Raw genomic sequence first — 23,443 nt, 5'->3', positions numbered from 1 at the left:
ACTTTCCTGGGTTTCATCTAATCCCTTACATCATAGCACACCTTTCTCTTACTTTCATTCCAGCAATTAACATGTAATATATGAAGTATAACATGCCAGATTAAATAAAGTTTGTGAATGGCTCGTGGTATCTGTATCATACTCTCAAAAACTATTATTATGGCATGTCCATTTGTTCTTCACTGAAGACAAAAAAAAAAAATCTCTGGGTCCCAAATCTTTATGAGCACGTATATATTTACAATAGATTTTTCACTGATCAGAAACTATCTGGGCAATCTTTGAAAGTTAAGGGAATGAAGGAGCTCCATAGAATTATATTTATTCAGAAAAAGTCTTCCTTATATAGGTAACAAATCCAGTTTATTTTCACCAAGCTAGCACAGAAATGGATGATGACATATTTCAAAGACAGAATAATCAGTGAAACTTCTACAGTTTTCTCACTCAATCATAAGACTTCCTTTGTATATTTTCATATGTTATATTTACTAGCAATATTCATGGCTTTTGCACTGTTACGTTTCATTCATTAAAAAAAACTATCACTGACAGATTAAATTCATTAATCCTTGTATTAATTCTATATATATTTTTGTCCACTGTGGCAGAGTGGCCAAAGGGGCAAAGATGGGGGAGAGGGGACAGAGATAAGCATGCATCATCAAGGCCAGTGCGCCTCCTCGGCAGCAGGAGGAAGCTGCTGAAAGTTAGCTGGGGGTAGAAGAGTAGATGGAGGAGTGAAGGGCAGCCTAAAGGGCAGGAAAAAAGGGGGAGATAGGTGGATGGGGGGGTTGAAGCGCACACTGCAATTGTAAACATGGGTGGGCTGCCAAGTACCTGAATTCTGACCATATGACCCTGGGGCAGTTGCAACAGTCATAACTTTGAGGACTGGTCATAACTATCATTTGTTCAGCACTGTCATAACTTTGAATAGTCACTGACTGAGTGGTCATTAAACGAAGGCTATTGGAGAACAATCTAAACCTAAACACAGATTAAAAGACAAACCTTTCTGGGAAAAATGAATTCTTCAGATATGTCACTATTATTAAAAGTTCCTTTCTGCCACTGTTTGCAAGGAAGAGCTGCAGAGGATCATCTCAATATCTGAGCAGTTTTACTGTTCATTTTTCATTATATACTTTCAAATTACACAAGCAATATGATCATGTTCTACAGAATCAGCATTATTTAATGAAATATCCCTGCCACTCAGAATGAGAATGAGCAATAATTTTAAAGGAGGACTGTAGGGTATTACTATTAATACTATAGAGTTCAGTGTTTCTCAGCCTTATCAATTTTAAGATATGTAGAGGTCAACTCCTAGAATGCTGACTGGGGCATTCTGGAAATTGAAGTCCACAGATTTTAAAGTTGCTGAGAAACACTGCTAAAGTCATTCACTTAACATTTCATTTGCCTCTTGACACAAAAACATTAGGAAATTTTAAAGAACAATTAAACTGATTTTTTCAGTCTTAAAAAGAATCAACTAAAAGGCTTCTGATACTATATCTATATTTCTTTTGCAGTTTTGAGTAGGTTAATTAAGTAGATTCCTTCATCACATTATTTTAAAAAACCTGTTTGATAAACAAAGATTAGTTAACAGTTTTTAATATTTTTAATTTCTAAGCACTAAAGATAGAGGAATATATTAGTTAATGTCTTGATTCACTGGCACTATGAAAACTAAACCCTTTTGAGCCAAATTAGGTCTTTTTGAAAGAAAACTTCTATAGTTTGTTTTATTTAATTGGTACATGTTCTGCGTTGACAACAAGGGCTAAACTAAAACAAAAGGAAAACAGAAAACACTGAAGCATGTCCAAACGTGACTTAAAAAAACTTAAATAGCTGCACAAAAAGATGCTATTTTAACCCCTTGTCCAAATGCAATCCCCCACTCTATATTACTCCTATGAAAAAAGGTTTTTTTAACCATAAAAAAGTAACACAGTATTTAATAAAACAAAAGAAATCAGCAAATTGAATACAAAAGTATCCAAAAACTTGGATTCAAAATGTTTATAACTTAAATAAACCAGTCAATTCTGATCAGCTTGAAAATAAAAACCCTTTTCAGGATCTTTTTAGAATAACTGCTTAAATGCTGGTACAGCTAATGCTCAACTTTTCTAGAATGTAAATAAGGACATTTCTTTATTCTAAAAAATATACCTTAATAGAAATCAAGAAGATTAAGAAATCAGTGTATCTTCTATAGCTCAATACCTTATTAACTTAAAAGTCTGATTCCATAAAATGAAAAGAAATAGGAAAAAGCTAGATTCACAGTATTTATTTAAAAAGTCATTGTTTAAGGTTTATTGAACAAGTCACAATGTCTGCTTCCATACATAACATAAATACAAGCTCTGATTTTAAGAACACAGTGACGAATTCACACAACATGCCAAGCTAAAACAAAACAAACTCATTACAGCTTAGCTTGAAGAGTGAATCCAGCAAGACAGTGATGTCAGGATGAGCACCCAAAGTTGGCATACTATACATCCCATCATTTGGCAAGTATTTCACATACTGAAACCTATTTTTCATTCTTTTAAGAGATCACCAGAAACGTGAGAGAAGAAGATAGACTACAGGTCGTCCTCAAATTTACAACCACAATCCAGCCAAATTTTATTAGTTGTTGTGATTGTTAAGCGGGTCACCAAGTGACCTAATTTTACAACCATTTTTACTCTGATCACAAAGCAAGTTACCATGATCATTAAGTGAACCAAATGGTTGCTAAGGGAGTTTAGTATATCTATTGGCCATATTTTGCTGGAAAAGACAAAAAAGTTGCAAATCATGGTCATGTGACTGCAGGATGCTGCAACTGATTGTAAATGTGAACCAGTTGCTAAATACCTGAAATGTGATGATGAGACTGCAAGGGCCAGTTGTACGTAGCATTTTAAAGTCCATCATAAGTTTGAATGGTCATTAAATGGCCAGTCATAAGTCAAGGGCTACCTGTAATGTATACTTACAAGACAAACAATTAAGTAATACAAAGCTACTCAAGCTGGCTGCTTGTCACTTGAAAAAGGTAATAATTGGCTCTATAAATCATAGATACTTACTGAAAGTTTTGCAGATGTCAGATACTGCTTTAAAGACTCTGTCAGAAAAGTTCACTTTCACTTTTACATACTTCATGTTGGGAAGCTGGAGTCGGAGCAGTTTGTGTTGAGGAGTGAACTGTAACTTTGCATCAGCCTGTATTCCATACTTATCTAAAGTCCAGTGTGTTTTAAGGAGCCAGGTTTTCTTCTTTTCCCACCATAAGGCATGGTCGGACCAATCTTTCTTGACATCTAGGAGCACAAAGATACACAATTAGGAAATTAAAGAGAAATGGTGAGCAACTAATTCACAGTGCTTGGACAAAATGTGTTTTGTATATTTTATATAAAATACCAATGATTTTTATTTCATGTATTTATTCACCCAGCCAGTTATTCTTGCAAAAGACAAGAGTGAAATAAGGATCATTCAACGTCTGAAAATTTCGTTAACATCAATTTATTTTTCACACCTGACACATGACAGCTGCTGGTTGAAAATGGCCAATCTTGACAAGACTAAGAAACCAAGCAGGATCAAATCTGTGGTATCTGACACACCACCAAGAATGGCCAAGAGGTAAAGATAAAAATCCCCTCAAGTCAAGCTAAATTTCTCATTCCACGTTACTTGATCATATTTTCAGCCACAGTGAAAAAAAAAAGTACTTTTGGTATTTTGATAATTCCATATGCTAGGGATATAGCCAAAGAGGATATGTCCATTAATATACATAAGTTATTAACAATTTGGATAACCTTAGCACAAAATAAGCTGAGTCCAAATTGTGTAAGTTAATGTTCCAACATCTGCATTGCATCTCCAGCTACTATTAACAATTCCCTGATGTGTCCCAATAGCAATTGTTCCTCCAACTGGAGAATATTTCAGAATTGAGGCATTGCTGCAAAAATGGTTCTTTTCTTTCCCACCGGATATAAATGTTCCAGTAAATAAAGCTAAAAGCCCAATTACATAAAATGCTTTCTGAAAAGAAAGGTCCACTAGAAATCCTGAAGAAAATTAGTATAATTCAGATACAATAGGATTTCATAAATACAGGACCAGAGAATTCAATGCCTTTCCTACCTCCCAGATAACTGATCTTATGTGACGAGGTAAATAGGATATTTGAAATTAATCTTTGTGTAAGTAAAGGCAGCATTTTGGATAAGCTTTATATGACTTCTGATTTATGATTAAGTTTCACTGTTCAAAGCATAATGGTAATGGTAATTACATAAAATGCTTGCAATTAATAATATATGCCATACTGTCAGGATCTTATAAATCGCAGGTAAACTATACAAAGAATATCAGAAAATTGATTATAAAGAATTTTTTATTCTCTTCCTCTCCCTCAAAATACAGGACATTTCTTTAGATAACATGTAGATTTAGGCAACCCAGAAAACATACAGAAGCACTATATTGTTAACTCATAATCTCTAAATTTTTGAAAAGCTCAAGTGGACAGAGAGATGAGAGGTACAGTTGAATTCAGAGTCATCCTACATGGGGTCATAAATATCCACATCATTCTTTAAAAACAAAAAAAGGGAATAATCTTGGCTTAGGTAACATAGCTGGAAAAGAGCAGCAGCAGCCATAATTCTCAACAGCATGGCATTCTATCGTCAAATTAAACAAAGCCAAATATAGAAAAGCATGCAGCATGCAGTCAGACTTGGCTGCTCTCAAAGAAATCTGTCAAGTGATTATGGTGAACTCTGGTCCAAACGTTTGCTTCTCTAAAACACGTCAAGAGTAAGGGAATGATTTCGGCACTGAAAGATGTTGTTTATGAGCTCTCAAGAAGTAGAAGTTTAGATTTAAATGTGGGTTATAAATTTAAAAGTCACTGGCTTTCTTATCAGCCTACTGGGCTACAATTAATATTAAAAGATTTATCTTTTTTTTTTACATTGGCTTTTGACAATTTAGGCATACAACAATCTATTAGAAATAAAGGACAGATCTTCTTTCATCCAGGTTTAAGAAACTGAGAGCATCCTGCATGATATTCTTCTTACCTATTGTATGCAGTGTTTGAATTCTTCACTTGGGAAGGGGGGGGAGGAGGTCTTAATATAGATTATTTATTTTATAGCTATCCAGTGCTGTGAAGACATGAAACCAAGGAAGAAATTGGAAACTGAACCGGGCAACTTTCTCACTATCTTGCAAGAACATTTTTTTTAAACTGAAAAATATCGAAAGACCAAAAAACAGTAAAAAAAAATCCTCCTCTTATTAAAATAATTTATTTTGGAAAGAGAGAATTCTCTATAAGCAAGACTTTGCTCACACAAAATGTCTCACATGTAAATGACAAACAAAAAGAACTTATAGTACTGGACTATTTAGTACTTCTTGTAAGGGATAGAATTCAACTTTATAAAGTTGATTTGTTAATGCCAGTTCTGCCTAAACCAGCTTTAAGTGGACTTTTATGTGAAATTTCATGGAAGACAAGGCTACCTGTGCAAGAACGTTCCTCTGCATTCATACCCTTTGGATTTCCCAGAGATATTGGGACAGCCACTGTAGAAACCAACTAAACCGCCCTTGGTCTGGCCAAGCACTGTTCTTTTGATGTCCTGATTATAGGTTTAGTTTAATACTGTAAATCAGTTAAGTCTGAAGTCTGCTCTAAAAATATATCTCCTCTTCACTGTAAAATTTATAGCTTCTCTTTTAAATTTTTATGTTTCCAGCTAAATAAGGTAGGGTTTGCTTTCTCTATGGTATTTAATTTTGTTTGGACAGCATTTATATCCTGAAGCTGCAGGTTATAGGCACATCATTTGGAAACTAGTACTATCTCAGTGAAATAGCATTGATTCATTGGGAGTAAATGCTAAAGTGAAAGACTATTTTCTTTCTGAAAGCAACCTTTTTCTCACAGCTTGCATGGAGAATATCTATAGCACCATGAATGAGACTATGGTATAAAAGGCTGATTGTGCATTCCATGTTAACTCAGCACCAAATTTAACAACAGAAAAGGAACAGATCAAGAACCCCCCCCCCAAAAAATGTGGCTTGTGATAATTTATCCATGGCTAAGAAGTCTGCACTGGGCCAATATGTTTATGTTTTAAACTTTTATCAATAATTGCAAGAAGTTACAGAAAACCAGACAAAAGCTGCCAAAAATTCAGTAAGGTTTCTAATAGCTGATGCAAAAAAAGAAATGTTGAGATGGCCCAGAAATAGTTATTCAACAGAGGCCAAAGAACTGTTCAGAAGGAGCAGTTTCAGGAAAAGAGGAGTAATTCTTTTGAGCAATTGTTGGGCAAATGAAGACCTGAAACTACTCTATCATAGACCTTCAAAAAGTAATATCAATATTTCAATTTCCTGAAGATTCCAAGCCTGATATCCTTGGCTAATACATTAATTTATCATTTCAGGAAACTGAGATATTTTATGTATGCTTGCTGCTACATAAACAGGTCGAAATTAAGCAGATTTCCCTCAGGAGAAACAAGGTTGACATTGCAGCTATAATTAAAAGAATAGTACCCACTAAACTTTACTCCATGCAAGTCCCTCAAATCAGGGCTTAAACTGAGAAATAATGTCAGCCTCTCCTCCCTATATTCTAAGTATATCTTTTAACATGTAACAATAATAGGAAAAAAAGTTTTCCCTCAAACATAAAAAGTTTTAGTACTTTAGTACTAAAATCCAGGATCAATTGTAGTGTAGCGGTCTTCCAGATTACCAGTTTACTGCACATCATCAGAATGCCCAACTTACACAAAATTTATTGCTCGTCTGCCACTGATATCAAGTGTGGATACATTAGTGTCTTTCCACAATATCTTCTCGCTCCTACCCAGCCAAATTTTGAATGTTTCTGATTATAATCCATATATACTAGAACTACTAGACTATTTTGCTAGCTTAAAACAGACTTATATTGTGTTCGCAGCAAAGAGCTAGATCATGGGAGAAAGACAAGGAAAGCAAATCTTGACCCAATTCTTCCTGTGAAATTCAGATGCAGCGTGAGACCATTCACTAGGAAAACCACCAATAGCTCTGACACCTAACATTCCAGCATTCTAATAATAATAGACTGCCAATCCTTATACAAAGAGCTATGAATGATTAAAACAGCACAAAAGTATTGACATCCAATATTTTATTTATGTATTTGTGCAATAAATCCCAGTAGGTCTAGGCAGTTTACAAATATTAAAGTAACAATGGTACATTACATGGAATCATTAAAATGGAAATAATACAAACATAGGCACAGTCAATCCTCAAAAGACTTCAAAAAAGGGCAGGGTTTTCAGCCTCAGAAATGCTATCAATAAGAAGGGAACTGCTAAGAAAGAATGCCATTGTCAGGCTCTTTCCTACCACCTGACCTTAGTTAGCATTCCCTGCCAAAATCTGCATGAAAAGCAATCTTTACTACAACCAGACTCTAAGCCCTATAGGACCATAAAGACAACAGCTAGCATCTTGAATTACATTTATACTGGCAATCAGCATAGCTCCTCTGCAGCAGTGGTTTATCAGGGCAGTATCTATTGTATTCTACACTAGCTGAAATTTTTGGGTAGTCCTCCGAAGCAGACCCAAGTAGCATACATTACAGCAATCAAAATGGAAGATGATAAGAGTATGAATGACTGTCCTCAGGGCATCCCATTCCAGGTGTGCGGTATTTGCACACTTGTTGAGTAGACGTGAGAGCTTGACCTCTGAGACAGCACAACCCTATAAAGAGTGAAGAATAATATTATCCTGGAATCAGGAGATTTCTGAATTAATAGCCATTCCATTTTGCTTGGATAGAATCTGAGCCTACTTTGTCCCACTGAGATATTGACAATCACTGGGCACTGAGATGGGATTTCTACCACATCTCTTATTGGGTCCATGGTGGCAATGTAAACATGGATGTATTTTGGTGATATGTTACATGAACTGATATGACCTCTCACAACAGTTTTATGTAGATGTTAAAACAGGATAACAAAGACCAAACCCTAACCCTATAACAGAGCATCCTAGACTGATTTCTCATCCTCTGTGCCACAGACTGAAATAGTCTGCTCAGAGAGGGGTGGAACCATTGTGGAACTATAACACAGGCACCTCAGAAAATACAGTGGTGAACACTACTGAAGGTTAATGTATGTACTATAGTCATGCAGATACTTCAGCAAGGTTCACAGGATCAGAATACTTGACTGCAAAGATTCCCAATCATTGGGACTCATAGATAACATGGTTAGTTCACAGCTCAAGGCACCCATGGGAAGGTTGTGACAGAATTTCATTCACAAGTTGCTCTTAAAGGCAGAGAGTCCTGTTTGAATTGGTTGTTCCAATTATTTAGCTATAAGGCCACTGCCAGGTGAGAATCAATTAAGGCACATGCCTTCTTCCCTGGTAAGGAAGCATGTCAAGCATCTCTGTTCTGTTATCAAGATTGTATATGTTTGTGGCAGTTGCATAGGAACAGGATGTTTGTCATCTGACTGTTGGCACAGTCAGATTCAGGTGCCTGATTGCTTGCCTATCCCTGGGCCTGATATTAGTCCAGCATATCCAGAGCCAACTCATTGTATTAGGATCATCCTGATCTGTTTTCGGCATGACATCATCGTCAGCTCAATAAATTCCATCTGGCTTCCAATCTAAAGCAACTATGAGGGATTCTGTCCTCAAAATACTCAGCCAGATTATTACAATTTACACTAATGGGTTCTTCTAGACCAGGGGTGTCAAACTGACCAGCGGGCCAGATGCGTCACATTGAAGACACCAGATCTGTCATATTTGGCATACAAACCTTCTTTTCCCTTGTTGTTGTTGTAAATGCCATTATTTGGCATATTTAACATAAAAGCTATGATTTCCTTTTATGCCACTGTAAATAGATCTTTACAACATCTATTTGGGAAGGGTGTTACGCAGGCCAGACACAGTATTTCAGACTGTCCTACCAGCCTCTGGTTTCCAGTTATTACTTTGTCTTATGTTCCTATAGTTAGCACACCCTGCCCTTCCAACCAGAAGGGATTTAAAAATATTTCTGTATTGCCAAGAAAACTACATGAATGTCAGTATAATCACACTTCATTCAAGGGAAGTTTTTAAATCCAAACATCAAATCATGATCTACAATCAGTATAGCTGATACATGCTATTCATATGCCTTATAACCTAGATAGTTAATCATTAAAACCAAACTTAAGGTTTTCCCAGTATTTATTCTTGTTTTTGTAATCTAACAGACTTCTAGTCTAATTTTGACTGTGCCTTCAGTCCAGATGTGACTACTTCTGCTCAGTAGTTCTAGTACTAATAGTTCTACCGGTAGTACTATTTAGTTGTATTGGGTTTCAAAACCCATGACAGCTAGATTGATATTCGTTAATCAATTAATGGATTTTTGTTTTCTCAGGAAGTCTGTAGTATCCCATATGTAATGTAATGGTCTTAATAGCATATGATTCAGGGATATTCCATATACATGTAGTCCTTAATTGTGACAGCAATTGGGACCAGAATTTCAGTCATAAATTATATTACAAGCTGAGACACACTCACACCCACACCCACACCCAACCAGACCCAATTTTACACCCCTTTTTATGGTAGTCACTAAGCAAATCACATGGTCATGTGAATTGATTCTCCCAAACATGTTTTTGGCGGGGAGGGGGCTGGAAATTGGCAAAAAATGTCCCAAATCACAGAATGCTGCACAAGTTGTAGTTGTGAGCCAGCTACCAAGCCCACAAAATGCAACCATGTTATGGTGGGGGTTGGTGTTTGCAACATTTTATAACAGTTGGAAGTGCTTTACAAGCTATAAAGCACCCTTTCTGAGGCAATCTGTAATTAACATATGGCCATTATGACTGCCAATTGGAACAATGGAGCTTCCAGAGATTTCACTTTTTTAGCTAGCAGATACAGGCAGTCCTTGACTTATGACCAAAATTGGGACCAGAAAATTCATTTTTAAGCAGTGTGGCTGTTAACTAAGGCATTACATGATCACACCCAATTCTATGATCATTTTGTGTGGTCATTAAGTAAATTGCTAGCCATTTAATAAAGCTGTGACCATGGTTTGTGACCTTCCCTGCCGGCTTCCCCATTGACAGTGCTTGTTAGTAGCTGGCTGGAAAGGCTGCAAGAGGTGATCGTGTTTTCAGACGATGCTACATTTGTTGTAAATGTAAATGAGTTACTAAGCTCCCAGAATTTGATCATAGGGGTGCTGTAATAATCTTAAATGTGAGGAACAGTCATAAGTTGAGGAATACCTCTGGTAAGTGCCTGAGCAGCACTTCTGATATTTGTTTAAGTATTTTATAATTGTGCAAGTTCTTGATATGAACAACTATCTATTGATCAGACTCATATTATTTCTAATTAGGCAGAGGGAAATAACTAGCAAGTTTACTTAATACTTCTGTAGTCGAGCCAAGTTAGTAAATAATAATAATAACAACCACCACCACCACCACCATCATCATCAATGGTGCATTGGAAGATCTGCAAGAAATATCATTTGCCTGTAAGCAAGAACTGGTGGGATCATAAAATAGAGAAAGTCATAGAAAATGATAAAATTAAACTGCTCTGGGACTTCAGAATTCAAACAGACAAGCACCTTCAACATAACACCCCAGACTTAACAATTGTCGATAAGAAAGACAAAAAAGTCTGGATAGTGGACGTGGCAGTGCCTGGAGACAGCAGAATAGACGAGAAAGAACTGGAGAAGATAACAAAATACAAAGACCTACAAATAGAAATAGAAAGACTGTGGCAAAAGCAAGCAAGGGTAGTACCAATAGTAATAGGTGCCTTGGGTGCAATCCCAAAACAACTAAAGCAGCACTTGAACACCATTGGCATTGACAATTCACCATTAGTCAATTGCAAAAGGTGGCCTTACTAGGAACTGCTTCCATCCTGCGACGATATCTGTAATACCATCAAACATCCACATCTGCCTATCCCAGGTCCTTGGTAAGAACGCGATAGACAAAAATGCCAAATCCAGTCTGAACACCTGGCTGACTGTGCAATGATTAATCATCATCATCATCATCAAAGTAGCAACAATGGTGCATTGGAAGATCTGCAAGAGGTCCCTGGTTCAAATCCAGGTGCCCCCTCCATTTGTTAATATTTGTTTTGAGAAGGAGTTAAAGTGTGTTATGGTTTTGATTGATAGTATAGTTGGTTTATGTTAGTTAGATTATATTTGTTTATTTGTTACCCTGTAATCAGCTCTGGGAAGTGGGGGGGGGGAAGGGGTGAGGGGTTTTTTTTATACTGTAATATTTTTTTTTAAACTTTTAATAAAATAATGATGATAATGATGATGATGATAATGTTGGAAGGGACCTTGTTCTAGTCCAACCCCCTGATCAGGAAACTCTATACCATTTCAGACAAATGGCTGTCCAATGTCTTCTTAAAAACTTCCAGTGTTGTAGCATTCACAGCTTCTGGAAGCAGGTTGGTTCCACTGGTTAATTGTTCTAACTATCAGGAAGTTTCTTCTTAGTTCTACGTTGCTTCTCTTCTTGGTCAGTTTCCATCCATTACTTCTTGTCCTGCCTTCAGGTGCTTTGGAGAATAGCTTGACTCCCTCTTCTTTGTGGCAGCCCCTGAGATATTGGAACACTGCTATCATGTCACCCTTCGTCCTTCTCTTCATTAAACTAGACATGCCCAATTCCAGCAACCGTTCCTTATATGTTTTAGCCTGCAGTCCCCTAATCATCTTTGTTGCTCTTCTCTGTACTCTTTCTAGAGTCTCAACATCTTTTTTTACATCATGGTGACCACAACTGGATGCAGTATTCCAACTGTGGCCTTACCAAGGCATTGTAAAGTGCCTTGGTAAAGCCACACTTGGAATACTGCCTGCAGTTTTTGAACATAACATCATTACTTCAACACTATCAATTTAGCTTTCATTTTTCAAAATGTAGGACTTCTTACTAGTTATGTATAAAACTGCACTGTCCAGTCCATGAAAAAAAAATCCATGAAGGTACAGGTAGTCCTCAACTTACAACAGCTCACTTAGTGACTATTCAAAGTTACAATGGCATTGTAAAAAGTGACTTATGACCGTTTTTCATTTATAACCTTTGCACCCTCCTCATGCTCATGTGATTCAAATTCAGATGCTTGGCAACTGATTTATGACCGTTCCCGTGTCCCACGGTCATCACCTTTTGTGACCTTCTCACAAGCAAAGTCAATGGGAGAAGCCAGATTCACTTAACAAGCGGGTTACTAACTTATCAACTGCAGTGATTCACTTAACAACTGTTGCAAGAAAGGACGTAAAATGGGACAACACTCAATAAATGTCTCACTTTACAAAAGAACTTTTCGGCTCAATTGTGGATACAAGTCGAGGACTACCTGTACTTCCGAATGGGTCCTGCAAAGCTATAGTTGGAGCAACTGTCTTCCTCTACATAGGACTGTTTCTTACATTTTCTTTCTGCTTAACTGAGAAGGACCCAAGTAAATTTCAATGCAAGACCCTCGCATTCTCAACTGGCCCACTTCTGTGCCTGAACCATTAAAGGGGCTTTCAACTCAAGAGAAATCTTCTCTGTCTTGTGGAAAGACCTCTATGTACTTTTAAAATACAAAAACAAACAAACAAACAAACAAACAAAAAAGTACTGCTAACTGGCCTGATGAAAGACTGCAATCTTTCAGACCAAATAAGCTCAAATGCTATTTCTCAGTATTCTTGTAACAATGAGTCAAGAATATTTTATTTTTTTCAAGCAGTTAATTTTTAAGCCAGAAGATAATTACTACTCTCTACCTAGCTAATAAATAAGTGCAAATGAACTGATACCAAGGCTCAGAGATAACTGGTATCTGTGGGAATCTTTTCTGATAACACTTATTATATTCATTAGTTTAATTTGGGCTATTCTTGAATACAGTATTTTGAAATTAGATAATAACTGTGGGCAGATTTCTAGAAGTAAGGAAAACATGAAGCTAAAATGTACACATAAAATGTAGAGTTTGCCTAAACGCGCATACTTGTATGGTTCATATTACTCCTGATAAGCTATGACTAGGAGAGATAGGAAGAAAGCACATTTTGTCATAAAATTTCAACAGCATAAGCTATTTTATTAAATTCCATTTGTGTGACTAATCCAAAGCAGTTGTTTAATTCTTCAAGTTGTGTTAAAGGAATCCATAATTCAAAAGGCATGAAGATTATTTTAGAGCAAGATGGAAAAACATTTTGAATCAGTTTATAACATTTTTAAGTAGTAATATTTAATAGTAATTTTAGGGAGGAAAAATTCAAATTTGTAGTGAGCAAAGAAACATTTTTGTTGAAGGGCAAATCAATTATCAGATCTACTTTGCAGCAAATTCTGCCAACTGAATGAGAATGCCAAATGTTTGCGTCACTTCCGGTTCAGAAAGGACATCCATAGTTGCTTAACAGATAAATAAAGTAATTTACTTTATTTAAAGCTTGTTTATGAACATATCCCATTTGCTCCTACTGTTCCACTTTGTTTCCCATTTTCCCAAGAAAAAGTTTCTTGCAAGATAATACTTGTAGAAAATATAGGAGAATGTAGGAGTGTATTCAATCACAAGTTTTGAGAACCTTGTATAAAGTCCTAATGTAATCAAGCATCTGAATTCAATTTTACTCAGGCCTTATAGAATACATTTTGTGTCACTGTAATTATAAACTGTTTAATAGCAATTGACTAAAATATAAAAGAACAATTCTGCAAGCTTAGAAAAAAGACTTTAATGCTATATAACTAAAGGAACTGGATTGTCACTTAATTATTGTACCATGTTTATATAGATTTAGGACATGAATTTATATTAATATAATTAGTATATAAATGACATTATGTTCATATAAACTGTTATTTTCTATGCCACCCATCCTATCTAAGCAATTCTAAATATTGATGACATGTACTATCAAAACCTCTGAGTTATTAAGACAGTTGCATTGAATCCTAGTTCATTCCTATGCTAGTACCTGAAACCTATGGACTGAAAACTCAACAGTACATCTGATACAGATCTTTCCATGACTGTCACAAAGAAAAGAAATGGTTCATCAAAGCAGCAATTATCTTGGCTTGGCATGATCCCCAGTTCTGTTTGGACAGGAAGCCTTCAGCCTTGGATGGAGCAATGCAAGCAAGATTACACTACAGGAGCTTGCTTAGTTTGGTGTGGTGGTGGAGACTGAGGATATTATACTCCTAAACACTGGCTCTGAGGCACAAAACTGACTTCCCCATTAATGTGAGACAGTGATGGTAGGTACATTTATCCTAGTTATTTGAGGGGGGAAATGATTTTGGTGGAAAGGAGAAACACTTGCAATTTCTATAAATCACAGCATATAATGTCTGACTTCAGCAGCTGTTCAGATTGATATGCAATTGGGCATTCTTTGGCATAGAATTCTTTGGCATAGAATTCTTAGAATGCCTGTCCCCTACTCCATTTTCAGCATATCCCCACTCCATTTTTATTTTGCTCCTAGTTGACCCTCTGCTGGCATACTTAATAAAGGCTGCAGAATTACTTCAAATAATAATCCTGTCTAACCCTGTTTAACCCTCCCAGCAAACAATTAATTGAAGGCACTCAGTTATGTGCAATTCCCAAAAGCACTACTTTTTTTCACTTTCTTAAATTGCAGTATCCAATTGAACAATGCAACTTAAATCTAAGCTCATGATAGTTTTAAAAGCGCCTTGAAATTGAGTAGAAAATGGAGAAAAAATGGAAATCTTCAATCAGCCTGCATATCTTTCTATATAAAACTTTGAATGTGAGCCAGAAACTAATTAAAAATAAAACAGAAAAAGAGTGGAAAAGTTATTTGGAAAGTAAAACCAAATAATTATTTATTTAAAGTTAACATTTAAAGGAGTAACAGCGATAATTTGAATGGCATTGTTTTTATTTATCATAATGGCTTAAGGGAAGACATTACAAATTCAGCTCAATGAATTTACAAATTCTGCCTTCATTACTGTAAAATCTGTAGTGCAATACAATTGGGTGCATTTCCTTGATGTTTTATTCTTAATACAGCATAAATCTTCCTTAAAGCTAAGAGATGGAGAAATAGCTGTCATTTTAAAAAGTTCATTTCCTGAATTTTCTTCTTAAAAGGAAAATTAGAAAGCATTTTTATTTTCTAGAGGTTGAAAGATAGTCAAGGAAAAGATTTTATTACATTTCCAGGGATTAAATTCAGTTAAAAAATATCTAGGAAGTTAAAGGTCATAAATCACATTTGAAGTAGCACAGGATTTGAATTGTGCCTGATGGACAGAACCCTCAATAATTTTTAATAGATATAATTTAGAAGTTGACATGTATCCTAGATTATCACTGTACAAGCCTGTCTTATTCATCTGTTTTACTATATATTGCTAAAGCAAATGCATAATCAATCAAAAGCAAAAAATAAACTAAGTTTATATAAAAGCTAAAAATATCCCTAGATTAGATTTTTTCAGTTATGTCTACTAGAGTAGTGTACAAATATTAAACATTAGATCCAAGTGAAACATCAAAGATCACTGATTTTACTTATATGCTATTCACAAGATCAAATAACATACGTTTGGAATCATATCTGTTTTACAGAATGAATCTCCTAATTTCTTTCTGCCTCATCATATCAAAATAGGAGGTATAGACTGAGCCACTAGAATATAAACTGAGAGCAAACCTCACTCCTTAGTAGCACTGACGATGTTACCTAGTTTGGATAATGAAAAATCTGCAACAAAACAACCAAGCTCAGAGAGCACCAAGAACCCCTCAGTATAGGCCAGTGGTGGCGAATCTATGGCACGGGTGCCAGAGGTGGCACTCAGAGCCCTCTCTGTGGGCACACATGCCATTGCCGCAGCCTTGCCTCCCCCCGTGACCTCCTCCTCTCCAGTAGCCTCCCTGAAGGAGAGTCGCCCCCGAGCGTGGCCCACACAGAGCAGCACAGCCAAGGACATGGCAGCCAGGTAGCGTAGACAAGACTCTGCACTCACACTCCATCATGCAGTTGATGCTGCAGGGCGTGGGCAGTGTGTGGCCGCCATAGAGCTGATGGCTGCCTGGGCGATCTGCCCTGGAGGCGGTGAGTGGTCCTGTGGGCAGGTGGGGCAGGTGATGAGGGGGCAGAGCAGGGGGGTGGAGCATGGGTGGGGCCAGTTTTTGGGTACTTGTTCTCTAAAAGGTTTGCCATCACTGGTATAGGCTTTAACACCCACAAATTAACAGATATATTTGCAAATTAAGGGCTGTATTATTGTTTTTTAAAGCTACCCCTTTTAGCATTAAAACAACAACAGATTTTTGAAGAATTGCTTTGCTTTTTTTCTTTTGTGTTTTATGCACTCTTATCTATAGTTTCTCTGGTTGAGATCTCTCTCTCTCTCTGTGTGTGTGTGTGTGTGTGTGTGTGTGTCTTTTTATTATCTGAAATCAGAGATTAGACTATGTGAGGGGAAAAAACTAAAAGAATTATTGAACAGCTATTGAGCATCAATGCCTTAAGCTATCATGTAAAATAGACTAGATTATCTTGTTTCTGGATTGTTATTAACCCAGCTGCAAAATAATTTCACAAACAATATTTATGTATTGCTTATTTTGTTTAATACATTGTACTGTATATGTCAATCAATTCAACAAGGCTCCAAATGATTTACCCTCCCAAAAGTAACATTAACATAAAAACAATTACAAACAATAACAAAATGAAACAATGCTATACGGCACAGGTGTCAAATTCACCGTGTCATGTGACATCGCGATGTATCGCAACTTTTTTTGCATTGCCAGAGCTGAGGTGAGCACGGCCTCTGTATGATGCAAACAGCCTGTGGGCCGGGAGTTTGACACCCCTGCTATAAGGAATAGTCTCAGCATTCAAATCTAGAACAGTCTGAATGAAGCTGCTATAAAAATACATTTCAGTTTAAACCAAACTTAACAGCTACTTCCACACCCTACACTTAAGAAAATTATATACCAAAATCATCAGCAACATTGAGATTTAATATTATATACTGGTCTATATGAAAAATGCAGGATTTTAAAATGGGTAGAAACTGAAGAATGCTGACCCCACAATTAGTTCAAGAAATCTTTAACTTTCCAGTTCTAAAATCAAATCAAACCTAAATAAGACTCTTTCATACAAACATAAGCTTCCCTTTGAAGCAAGTATTTATATCTGCTTTTCCTTCCTTATTACATCAGTGTAAAATGTTAATACAGTACCGGATGGGGGTGATTTAACAACACCAAAATTATTTAAGTGGGCAACTAATCAACAATTCACTCCTTTATAGAGAACCAAAAATGTGCTAGAGACCAGATAGGGATTACTTGCTTTTAGCACTCCAAACAACTTCATATGTATTTTAACAGAAGAAATATTTTAATTACTAACTGAATATATTTCAACATTTGGCACCAAGAAAGAACTTTAGCACTTACTGTAATACAGTATTCTGCTCAAGATTGAAAACATAGTGCAAAGTAACTGAGTAATACACATGTACTTCAGTGAGATTCTAACCTCCAAGACATGGCCTATGTCATGTTGAACAAATATGATATGTGCTGTATAACTAATACTGGACTAAACCTCAGAAGTCTACATAAGATGTAGCAGCCTTAGCAATAAAAGCAAAATGTTAGGGCAATGTCTATCAAAGAATGACAGTGATTTGCACCAATTTGATTAGAACTTTTGAAGTTATGCATTTACTATTAAAATAGGAGAAACTGTTAATTGGGGAGGTATAATTAATTATCTCTAAGACTGCAATACAAGCCATAACACCATCAGATTCAAGGTCATTTGACTAAGGAAATTGGTCACCTTTACGCACTTCAGAAAACCAAAAAAATTAAAACTTTGCTATGGCAGCAAACATTCTTGCAAAGGAGAAATATTTTTTGCAACAATAAATAAAGATTATTCTCAGCAGTTAGTCTAAAAAATAACTATTTTATGAGTCAAACAATAAAAGAATAATTACAATAATGCATTGTGTTAAAATTTTTCCAATATACAATCTTTGGAGAATATACAATCTTTTCTAATATTCTTTGCAATCAGAAAAAAAAAATTGCTTTTTACTTATGACATTTTGATTCTGGGTTAGTTCAGAATCCTTCTCAAAGAACGGAACATTTGATGGTAGAAGCAAACTAAACCAGCCACAATTCTTTGCCATGGCAACCCAAAGACACAATAATATTTAAAACACATGTTTAGATGTGCTAATTACCCTTTCTCAGTTTGCCTAGCAGAGTTCCCCTTGTCAATGACAACACACAGAACAATAGAGGATCAAGCAGGATAACTTCTATATGAAGCTTCAGTCCAGAGCAAATCATTCAGTATTCGAGAAGGTATATAACGGCTAGCATATCTAGCCAGCAGAGCAATAAAAGCATTCATTTAATTATTCTCCTTGTGACTGCACATTCAACTAATATCTCTCAATAAACAAGCAGTATATTAAAATATGTCAGGAAGAGCTTTAAGTTTCCCTGCAATATGCATTTTCAGCAAACCAATATAGTACTTTTGTTATATAGCACATTTAATTTTGGCTTCTAATTAAAAGTTCATCAACATATTCATCATAGTTTAGGGCGTGGTTCCTGCTCTATGGAACAGCCTGTTCCTGAGATCTTAAGGACTGGGTAACCCTCTCAGCCTTCCAGAAGGTTGTTATGATCCAGTTGTCAGGATGTCAGGAGAGACCAATGTACACATTTGTTTTTTAAAATTGCTACATGGTACCTCAGGTGATTATTTTTAACTCTGGTGTTTTCTTTTGTTCTGTTAATTGTTTGCCACCTGCAGTTATGCATTTAAGTTGGTGGGTGATATAAATGTTTTAAAAAAAATTAGATACATTCTCTAGATAGGTTTAAGTGTGTATTCAGATTTAAGGACATATATTACAGCATATATCACATATCAATTTAACTATCTAGCGATAAACAACTGAGAAATATAGTCTAATAATGACTAAAAGTTTAAAAAAATCTTGTAGATTGGCTCATCTAACAACCAGTTTGCTATACCATAAGCTAGGATAATACTCTATCACTACTCACTGCATTTCTCTATGAAATTTAGACTTGCTACTACTTAAGTAGAATATTGTAAAGAAGCTTAGGGCCATCTGATAAAGCAAGGAAATACACAGCAGTGATTGTAATATGCCACTATAGAAAGTTGTAGATTTAGCAGTCCTGCTGCATACTATAGGCTGCTTGATGATCTCTTTTAACAATCTGTCTAGTCAAAAAAATGACCAAATATTCATTTCCCCATTCATTCAGAGAAGCACCAATAATGTAATCCCTACTTTCTATTGCAACTTACCAAGTTTTTCCACGAGTTTCAGCATGACGCCACCAATATGTATTTCCCCTGTGACCCTCAGTGTTACATCTCTGTTCAAGTCTGTGACATGCACATTCAACTCCCACGTTCCATCAGCATAGCAGCCATCTGGCATCCGTATACCGTCCAGAGCCGTCATCGCTCCTTCCTACTGAAGCAGAGGAAATGGCATTCATTTCATTAGTTAAGCTGAAGTCTCGCACTCACAGCTCATGAGCAGCTCCCCTGCTTCCCCATTCAAGCAAAGAAAATAAAAAATCACCCGCAGTGAAGAAAGTAAAGAAAGAGCAAGAAAAAAGAAATAGCCAAGGAAGGGAAACAAACTCCCTAAAATCAGCTGTAAAGAAGTAACAAAACTGAGGAAGTTCCCAACTCAGTTCAATTTACTTAGAAAGGCAGTAAGGGGAGGGTGGACACAGCCTGCAGATTTCTAGCTGCCCAGCAAGGGCTTTGTAAACCTAAAGGGAATAAAAACTGATGCCTTATTTAGCTTCAGTTTACAGGTATGTTTAAACCAAATTTCCCTTCTTCAGGATCTTATTAGTCCCTACAATATATACAATATTAATGTGACAAGTCCCTTTGACCCCGAAGTTTAGAATTCATATTCCCTTTAAGATCCAACTACTCAAGAAAATGTGAATAATTCACCGAAGCAAACACATCCTTTCAGCCATAATAACCTCCATGATCTCCTAGGACTCATCCTACAAAACATAGATATATTCATTGTTGTAGACAGATTGCATAAACATCTTAAAGCACCACATGAGCACAAATAAGGGACTCCACACAGGGAAGAAAATTTTGCAAGCTCCTTTTTCCAAGGCACAAGAGATAGCATTATTCAGATTATACAGGGCTGAAGTAGGCAAAAAGGAGAAAAGAGTAATGGATGTCCCAATCAAAAATAATGCTTACAGAGGAGGCTGTGCCCATTGGATCTAGGATCCCATGAAATAATCTGAAAAAAGGCTAACTTCTCAGGTAAGCAAAAGAAAAGGAGGCCTGAAAAAAAGAGTGGGAAGAACGGAGAGTGAGAAAAGACCGAAAAGAGCAAGGCTGAAAGCGCGGCGAGCGTTATTTGCAGGGGAGAACGGCAAGCAAAGTCACCTCAAGAGGGACTAGGACCCTGAAGAGGGCACAAATCCTCCAAACTACATCCCTCCCCCGTCCATCACCCTCGTCACCCGCACACGGTTCCCCCGAGGACCCCACTGGGGCGCAGATGTCCCAGCGTCCACCGACCGAGCAAGGATGACGTGGAAGCAGAGGCGAAACGAAGGAGCCCCGCTCTCCTTTGCCGCGCGAGGCGAAAAGCCCTCGCCTGCCCCCCTCCCGCGTCCTCACCTCCCTTCAAGGGGCTCCCCGGCCTCGGTTCTGCCTGCGCGCGCGCCTGCGTTACGGTCCCCCCGGCGGCGCTGCGAGCGTGACAGAGAAAACCCCGCCGCTGCCGCTGCTTTCTGCCTGCCTCGCCCGATGCTTCGCTTCTCTTCCCCGCCCTGCGGACGTAGCCAGGACGGGAGCCGCCGCCCCCCTAAGCCTTCTCCGCCCGCCGGGGGCGCCGCCTGAGGGGATGGCGACAGAGGGAGGGGGAAAGAGGAGGGAGAGAGAGGCCTGGGGGACGAAGGAGAGGGAGGCGCTGCCCTTTTATGGAAGCCAGGACGGAGGAGCAGCCAGGACGGAGGAGCAGCGGGGCAAGGGGCCAACATCCGGGACTCCCCCGCCAGCGGACGCGCGGGAAAGCGAAGAGGGGGAGGAGGGGTGGCTGAGAAGGGGGAGGAAGGGGAGGCTGAGGGGAGGAGGAGCGCGGAAAGCGCGGGAAGGGGACGGTGGGGGGCTGACCCCCCAAGCAGAGGAGAGTCTGGTGGGGTCTCCCTCCTTGGAAATGGGAGAAGAATGGACATGGCGCGCTCCGTCACTTAGCCGTCAAAACTCCCCAACAGCGCGCTCTCTCGCTCTCTCTTTCTCTGCTGTGGGTTTCCTTTCCCAACCACTTCGCCTCTTGCGTTGGGCCACAACTCCGCGTCTGCCCAGAACACTACCTCCCCCGCATTATGAGGAGTAGGATCCGGCATAAGACGGCGGATGCTTGCCAGACTCAATTAGGCATTGGGCAGCGGAGCACCGGACTCGGAAGATGGGCCAGGAAGTGCCGGGATTGTCACCCGCGATTGCCGCTTCTGAAAAATCGTACTTGGGAAAGTCAAGAATTGGGGGTGGGGGAGGACTGGCAAGAGCCAGCAGGTTATTCTTAATCACTAGAGCTGGTTTTACGATGTTTTGGTTACACCTACTCGAAAGGCAACAGATGTTTGTTTTAATTAGGACTTGCTTTCAATTGGTTTTGTAACAAATGTAAATCGCTTGTTTTATTGTATAATGCAGAGTCACCTTGTGCGAGATGGACATATAAGTTTAAATAAACAAACAACCAAATGATCAGAGAACAAACAACTAGTCAAGCCAGGCGTTCTCATACATTGCTCTGCAAAGTAAAATGATATAGGAATTTGTCTAACTCTTCTTAAAACCAGCCTGTCTTCCATAGAAGACCTGTATGGGTTATGAGGAGGGCTGAGAAAATATCTACAGAGTCCTCACATCCTGGACATAAACTGTTTCAACTTCTCCCCCTGGGACGTTGCTATAGGGTACATTGAGAGTTTCTGCACCAGAGATAAATTGCTTGTGTGCCTAATCACACTCAGCCAAATAAAATATTCTATTCCTGCATAATAGTAATTTTTCTGGGATGATAGATAGGCTTCATAGACTTATTTTTAATCACTATGTTAATGTAAGAGTTTTGCAAAGGTAGGCTTGTGCAGGCAAAAACTAGGATTAAACCCAGAGTGAGTAAATATTTTTTTTAAAAAATGTGACCTTCCTCAATTGCTCTCCACCTCGAAATAGCATGATCCACAATTTGAGAACCTTGCACTGCACTGAGCTATTAAAAAAAGGTTAACATTAACTAAGTTTAGCATTGTTGCGGGCTATGTTGGCAACAGATCTTGGAATAGATTTTTATAACTGGCCTGCTCAAGCATGTTTTGCCAACACTGCTTGGCACAGTCGCGAAGTGTTTGGAAATCCAATGGGGGCACAGGGAGCAAAAGATCCCAAATGAACAGCAGGGGAAATTACTCTTTGGACCCGGAGCCTTTTCTGAGGGGTCTGAAGTAAGAGTGGAATTGTCTCTACCAGTACAAGAAGTGCACAGAGGCCACAGTAGCTGTGAAGTTACAACTCTGTTTGCTATGAAACGTGTAGCAAGGGAATAACAACTTCTTCCACTTGACTGTGATCCTGCAAGTCAGGATCAGAATCTTGGATCAGCAGGGTCAGTGATTGGAATGAGGGTCAACCTCCATGGCAAGATGTGATACTGGTTTTAGTTAAGGTGTATCAGAAATAGAACGGCGTACAGAAACAATATAAGAGACAGTTGTAGCAGTTAGATTTTATAGTGTGCTGACTCTGCTTATCTGAGTGGGCTGCCCTGTCCTGCTTGCCTCAGTTGTGCAAGTAAAGAGTGCTGTTGATTTTGTAGGAAGAGGGTTAACCGTGTGTGTAATTGAGATAGGTGTCTTTGAGCAAAACAATTTTCCCTTCATGAGATTTCTTCTTGAATGCTTTCAAGGCGTTTCTACACTGTTGTCCTAATGTAGTTCTTCTTTTGGCTTGGCATGTTTTTTGAGCCCAGCCATTGATATGTGCAGACCATGGTTTAACACTTGAAGATAATACAGGTTAGCAGAAGGCACATACAAAGGTTTTATATTAAAGACTTAATCCTTAAAGTGTAACAAGGACAGAGAGTTGATGATCCTCGTCCCTTTACAACTCATTTGATTCCCATGTTTA

General features: G+C 37.9%; 1 protein-coding gene across 6 annotated transcripts in view; it reads right to left on the bottom strand.

Moving 5' to 3' along the window:
* Window positions 1-21,262, bottom strand: part of FERMT2 (fermitin family member 2) — an 88,190-nt gene extending 66,928 nt beyond the window's left edge. For 2 of the 6 annotated variants that reach the window (XM_039320648.1, XM_039320657.1), the window contains exons 1-3: window positions 20,924-21,260; window positions 19,553-19,724; window positions 3,105-3,338 (exon numbers count right to left, since the gene is read on the bottom strand). In XM_039320648.1, coding sequence (XP_039176582.1) covers window positions 3,105-3,338; window positions 19,553-19,712 — 394 coding nt within the window. In that variant the 5' untranslated portion in view covers window positions 19,713-19,724; window positions 20,924-21,260. Of the gene's footprint in view, window positions 1-3,104; window positions 3,339-19,552; window positions 19,725-20,923 lie in introns of all 6 variants that reach the window. The other 4 variants (XM_039320638.1, XM_039320623.1, XM_039320630.1 and 1 more) reach the window with 4 other exon arrangements.
* Between the last annotated feature and the right edge of the window lie 2,181 nt (window positions 21,263-23,443).

This window comes from Crotalus tigris, unplaced genomic scaffold (assembly GCF_016545835.1).
Source record: "Crotalus tigris isolate CLP2741 ecotype Arizona unplaced genomic scaffold, ASM1654583v1 scf7180000017605.3043972, whole genome shotgun sequence".
Lineage (NCBI taxonomy): Eukaryota > Metazoa > Chordata > Lepidosauria > Squamata > Viperidae > Crotalus > Crotalus tigris.
This window is presented reverse-complemented; position numbering and strand designations above follow the sequence as displayed.